Source organism: Lactuca sativa, chromosome 9 (assembly GCF_002870075.4).
Source record: "Lactuca sativa cultivar Salinas chromosome 9, Lsat_Salinas_v11, whole genome shotgun sequence".
NCBI classification, from domain to species: Eukaryota; Viridiplantae; Streptophyta; class Magnoliopsida; order Asterales; family Asteraceae; genus Lactuca; species Lactuca sativa.
The window spans coordinates 160,026,548-160,032,986 of NC_056631.2; the positions used below are offsets into that span (position 1 = coordinate 160,026,548).

The 6,439-nt window shown below is 35.1% G+C and overlaps 2 protein-coding genes across 2 annotated transcripts; one reads left to right on the plus strand and one right to left on the minus strand.

The window, feature by feature from the left end:
- Window positions 1-2,714: 2,714 nt before the first annotated feature.
- Window positions 2,715-3,947, plus strand: LOC111888120 (uncharacterized). Its single transcript, XM_023884239.3, has one exon. It carries the CDS (start codon window positions 2,838-2,840, stop codon window positions 3,648-3,650), a length of 813 nt encoding a protein of 270 aa, XP_023740007.2. The 5' UTR covers window positions 2,715-2,837; the 3' UTR covers window positions 3,651-3,947.
- Window positions 3,948-4,315: 368 nt separating this feature from the next.
- On the minus strand, window positions 4,316-5,717 carry LOC111888119 (sufE-like protein 1, chloroplastic/mitochondrial). The gene has a single exon (XM_023884238.3). It carries the CDS (start codon window positions 5,591-5,593, stop codon window positions 4,538-4,540), a length of 1,056 nt encoding a protein of 351 aa, XP_023740006.1. The 5' UTR covers window positions 5,594-5,717; the 3' UTR covers window positions 4,316-4,537.
- Window positions 5,718-6,439: the final 722 nt, after the last annotated feature.

The window sequence follows — 6,439 nt, forward strand, 5'->3', positions numbered from 1 at the left end:
TCTTCAAAAAATATTCAAAAACAAAACCTAATAAAAACATTAAAAATGTATTAGAACAAAACGAAAAGAATTAGAAAAAATTATTTCAATAGAACATCAAAAAACATCAATAAATGTATTTGAAAAACATCAAAAATAAAATAAGAAAAAAAATATTTGAACAAAACGTTAAAAAATATTTGCAAAAAAATATAAAAGAAAAACATTAAACAACATATTCAAACAAAACCTTAAAAACATCTACATCTAAATCCTAAAATATATAAATAAATTAAGTAAAAATAAAAATAAATAATAGAGAAAATTATATAAATGGTCCCTATGGCAGGAAACATAAATGGTCCCTATGTTGGAAGGAAAAATATGTCATTTCACATAAAACTTAACTGAAAAGTTAACACTGTTAGTCCAAAGGACCGTCTCTGCAAGATTTTGAAACCACATGGACCATCTATGTAAAGAATTTGTCATAAAAACCATAATTGGTCGATTTTATCAACCACGAGGACCATTAATGTAATTTTGTCCAATTCTTATGTTTCATCCTTAACCTTTTCTGTTGACGAAGATAGTCCTTGTGATTTAATTTTCTTGCATGGCTAGTCACTAATCCATATAAAAGACTTTTATACCATTGTCCATTTATATATTCTTTTTCCTTTTCGTTTAGATAGTATACCATTTTTTATGATTTTGCATTTTTCAGTGATTTTTATAACTAATATTGTTAATGTAGGACCCACTTTCCCTTTCTTGTCTTCTTCATCGTCCATTATGACCGATGACTCTATCTTTTCCGACAACTTTATCATCCTTCTGTTACTTATCTTGAATAAGATCAAGAATCAAAGCACCAAAGCCATCTATAACATTAAAACTCTACTATAAAATGAAATTTACAAAACTGGGGATGTCAAAAAGTCTCGTGGGACCCCGGTCCAATTTAGGGGCATTTTTTGAAAAAAAATCGGGGACGGGAGCGGAGGCAGGGGCATGGTTAACCCCCGTTTTACTTTCAGGGGCGGGGCGGGGGTTAGCAGTCCCGTCCCGAAACCCTCATGGGGGTCCCGTTAATAAATTATATATATATATATATATATATATATATATATATATATATATATATATATATTTACATATATAAATTATATAAATATAATAAACAATAGAATGACTTTTACGTACATAAATTCAACCAAAACATGTTTTTAAGATATTTGTGACATGTAAAATATATGCTATAAATAACTATTTGTTACTTAAAAAATAGTTTCTTTTAGCCTAAACAAGAATTTCTTTTAGCCCACATAAGGTAGCCCAAAATCAATCGGGGGTGGGGGAATGGGGGCGGGGGGTAAGAAGGGGAATTCGGGGGTGAGGGTGGAAAGGATGGAGATTTCGGGAGCGGGGGCGAGGACGGGGAATAGGAGAATTTTGGGGGCGGGGGCGGGGGATGCAATCCCCGTCCCGTTTGTCCCCATTGACATCCCTATACAAAACCAAAACCTATAAATGAAGAAAAAATGAAACCTAAACTTCCAAATAAAAATTGAAACTCAAAAACAAAGAAAAATCCAAAATTAAAAACAAAACTAAAATTAAATCGCAAAATTTAAAAAAAAAATTAAAAAAAAAACTCACTTATAAACAAAGCATCCATTCTTGTTTTATGCTTATGTCGATCCAAGATTGTTCTTACATATCATATAGTCAAGAAGAAAATTTATGTGTGTTTGTCTTGTTTTGTGTCCATTAAACAAATTAAACAGAATCAGGAACTGCATAATCTAAAGCGGTTGAAAAGAATCATAAAAACATATGATAACCAACTAATGATTCAGTGAAGGAACTACATAATCAATTAAAAAAAATAGAAAATCAATCTGATAAGCCAATTCATAAAAATACCAACTCTTTTTTTTTAAGGTTTTGAAACTGGGTGAGATGCCAAACAAATAAAGAGCATCAACCCATGGAAGTTGGTGGTGATACCAAATCGATACACACCTTGTTGCTCCGCCTTGGACCACCACGTCCAATTTACTTTACTAGTAGAAATGGAAAGGAAGAAAGTGGAGTTAACAGAGGGCACGATAATGGTTGTAGTGTTCGTTTACAAGATAAAGTGATAAGAATAGAGGAAGGGGTGATAAAGGGTATTATCGACGGGGGAGGAAGCATCGGTGAAGGAGAAAAGGAAGAGGGTAGTTCTATGATAAGAAGAAGGGGTGAGGTTAAGGGGGCAATAGAGGGTCTTACAGATGGAGAAAGGAGATGTAGTTGGCGAAGGAAGCATGATGGTTGTCGATGGTTTCAGATTTCCAATCAACAATGATGTCTTCTGATTTGTGTTTTGGAGCCTTGAAGACGAGGTGTGAGGGCGGGGTGGGATGAGAATGGGTGTGGGTTTTAGTTATTTTTGTTTTTTAATGAAAAATAGTTACAAGAAAAATATAAAATACATGAAGAGTATGAAAGTCATTTTACATGGACCAATGACTATCCACCTAAGAATAAGAAATTACACTGTCCATCTTCATCAACAAAAATAAGTTAGGGACAAAACCTAAAAATTTGAGAAAAAACAAGGACCATTTATGTAATTTTGTCTAAAAACAATGGATCAAAAAAAGACAAATCACAAAAATATATTGTAAACCCAATCACCTTTGTTAAATTGGATTTAAAAGACAGACATGACCCCACCAGGCCACCACCACTCCCAAAGCGGCTACTTTCCACTTTACTTTACTCCCACCTCTAAGACTCTGTTTTCTAATCATTCATGGTGTTCATCTCCTTCATTGCTTCACGTAGTGGTTTTTCCTCCCTTAAAGATGATCCGCCCTCCCCTCCCACCGGCGTACGAACCACCAGAACCACCATCAGTCTACTGTACTCCTTCACCCCAGTCGCGAGCCACCACCCCTTCTCCTGTCCCCCGTTTTTTCATCTCAAAACAACAATCCATAATACCATCTCCTCAAAGTATCCAATTACAAACCATGATGACACCGACGACAGAGTTTCTCTACCAGAACTTCCCGAAAACCAGAGACAAACTCCTGCTAAGAAACCACCGCCGGACAGATCCGGCCATCTGGTGCAGCGCCATCATCTGTATGATCTTCAGCGTCCTTGTAATCTTGTTTGGAATCACAACTTTGATCTTTTTTCTTGTTGTCAAGCCAAAAAACCCTGTTTTTGACACAAATCATGCGAGCCTGAACGTCATATACTTCGATTCGCCTGGGAATTTCAATGGAGATTTGACTTTCATCGCAAATTTCTCAAACCCTAACAGGAAACTTAATGTGAGATTTGAGCACGCTGTTCTTGAACTCTATTTTGATAACAACTTGATAGCGAATCAATCGATCAAGCCTTTTAGTCAGCGGCAACGGGAGACGGGGGTGGTGAAGATTCATTTCATATCGAGCCTTGTGTATCTGCCACGTAACCATGCCATGGAGCTTCAAAGACAGGTTTTGAGCAACAAAGTTTTGTATAGTGTGAGAGGAACTTTTAGAGTGAGAGTGAGCTTCGGTTTGCTTCATTTCTCTTACTGGTTGCATAGCCGATGTGAGTTGCAGATGAGTAGTCCGCCGGCTGGTTTCCTTATGGCCAGAAGCTGCATCACTAAAAGATGAAATTCAAATTCCATGTTTTAATTTGCTTTTTCCTTCAACAGCCCGAATTGAGATCTGAACTCACTCAATTCAATGATATTCCATGTGTGTTTAGGGGAGATTAAGCAACTGTATAATCGATTGTTGAGCTCTATACATACCTACAAAAAAAAAAGACCTCAAAGAAATGTATATATAAGGAACAATCTGCTCAATTATTCTCATATTCTGTTTCCCCTCAACATAAGATTAGTGTATATATAAATATGTTGTTTTGTTTCCATTAAGAAAACATTCTAAGAACTGATTTTATTCTCCCTTCTTGTATAGATCAAACATGTTTTAAAAGATTGATCACTTTTATCATTTTCAGACGAGAATATGACATACCCAGTAAAGAAAATGATATAAAAATGAGATCTTGGGATCTTTGCCCAGTGTCTGTTCTTTCACGAAATCGTTCTAAGAACTCTGAAACACACCTAACTAGAGGTTTATTGATCAGATCTAGAAGGATCGAACTCCACGATTTAACAGATCAAACAATTGAGTTCAGATACACGTTACAGTTTTAAATGATTAGAGAAGAATATATGATACACCCATCGAAGAAAATGACAAAAAAATGAGATCTTTGGTATCTTTACCCACTACCAAAAGCAAGATACTTGAGGAACAAAGAAACATAAAAGGATAAAGCAGATATATCTCCATTGAATTCTACAGATGTATATTTCAACTTTTGTGATCAAACCTACTATTACAAGATTTAAAATTCTTCAGATGTTATATTGTTATGCTTCTTTTATATCCAAATAAAGAAAGTACAGTTTGTATTTTCAATCATATATGATAAAATGGCTATGAAATTAATACTAATAATCAAAAAGTGCACCATCATTTCATGGCTAAATACCAATTTCAGATGGTGTCTTTGCCTCTATCGATAAGGCGTGTAATCCACTCTGTAACTCCTTGTCTAAAAGGGAATAAATAAGCCTATGTCTTTTAACCAAACTCTTGCCTTCAAACTCCATTGAAACCACCTTCAATTTGAAATGCGTCTCACCATTGCTACCCTGCACACCTGCATGACCAGCATGCTGATATGAAACATCTTCTACTTCCAATTGAATAGGTTGCAGCTCTTTGTTTAAAATCTCTGTAATTCTCTGTCCTCTGCTTCCTAATACCAAATCATTTGACTTTGAATCAACATCTGTATCAGTGTTTAATGGAAAATCAGAACTTATTGAACCAGAATCGACATTGTTTTGGGGGTTTTCAACAATCCCAGTTGTTGATTCAATTCCTTTCTCGGCTTCAACGTACAGCATCAATGCCTTCTTTTGCATTAACTGAAACATATTCAAGAACCCATTGTTCCTTGAAGGAGACAAGCTCTGTTTCAAACCCAAAAGCGTAATAAAATCAGGCGAGATACGGAGGATTTCTTGAACAGTGGAACCAGAAAGACCTTGAACCAGTAAAGCAGCTAAGCCTTTGGTGATCAAAGCATCAGAATCGGCTTCGAAGATGACAGTTCTCTTATGAGAATCATCAAAATAAGCCCTTAACCAGACCTGAGAAACACAACCTTTGACCTTATTCTCTTCAGTCTTGAATTGGGGGTGAAGCGGTTTAAGGTTTTTCCCGTAAAACAAGAGCTGTTCGTATTTGGCTTTTGGGTCTTGTGCGGATTGGAAGAGTTTTGCGATTTCTTGAAGCTTTTGAGGGAGTTCTTCGAAGACTTGAGAGCCGGATGTAGTTTGCAAGGAGGGTTCAGGGGAAGAGGGTTTCGTCGGGGTGGATTGAACGATATATGATTTGTCAAGTCGGAGTTTTTTCAGGGGAAAGGATAAAAGTGGGAAGGATGATGGTGGTAAGGGTAGGGTTTTGAAGGTTAAGGATGAAGGTGAAGGTAAATTGGCGGAGAGATGACGGAAAGGGGAGGAGAGATACATGTAGACGGCGGACGACGGCGTCGACGAGGAAAATATAACGGATGTCTCTTCTAGAGCGTTGGAGAACAAGTGTCGCGGAGACCCGTCGCTGGTTTGTTTAATCTTCAAGACAACATATTATATATTTTATTTATGATAATTTTTTGTATTTTGTTTAGATAAGAAGTAAAAATCATTATATTTTGGTTATTTAACCATCTAAATATCTTTTTTATGTTATTTAAAACATTGGATGTAAGCAACAAGGTCCAACATTAAATTGTGTTGTCTCACAGCCACATAAACAAATGATCTTATAATATCAAATGGGAAAATGGGCAACAAGATTCAACACCAACATTTTGAAAATAAATATATTTTTTTTTTCGAGATTGGTTTTTTTTTTTTTTTTACTTTTTTGTTTTTTTTACTTTTTTGTTTTTTTTCTTTTTCGTTTTTTTTTTCTTTTTTGCATTTTTTTAATCACTAACATGAATATATCTTTTATAAAACATAAAATTTTAAAAACAAGAAGAATATATAATATTTGAAATCTAAAATTACGATTACAATTTTAAAAAAACATAATTTTAAACCTAAAATCATAACTAAAATATCATTCAAATTACTACTAAAACCACATAACAATCCTAATTAACCCAAATATTTCTTCCTAATTTGTTCCTTCATCGCTTGTAGCACCGCTAGATCAACAGACGCTAAACCCTCCTCGCTCGTCTTAAAAATTGACAACTTATGTGTCATTAGTTTCCTCTCTTTTTGCTCCAGCTTCTCTCGTGCCTGCCTTTCCAGGAACTCCAAATGACGACATTTCAACTCATTTTTTTTCTTTTATTAATAAATAGT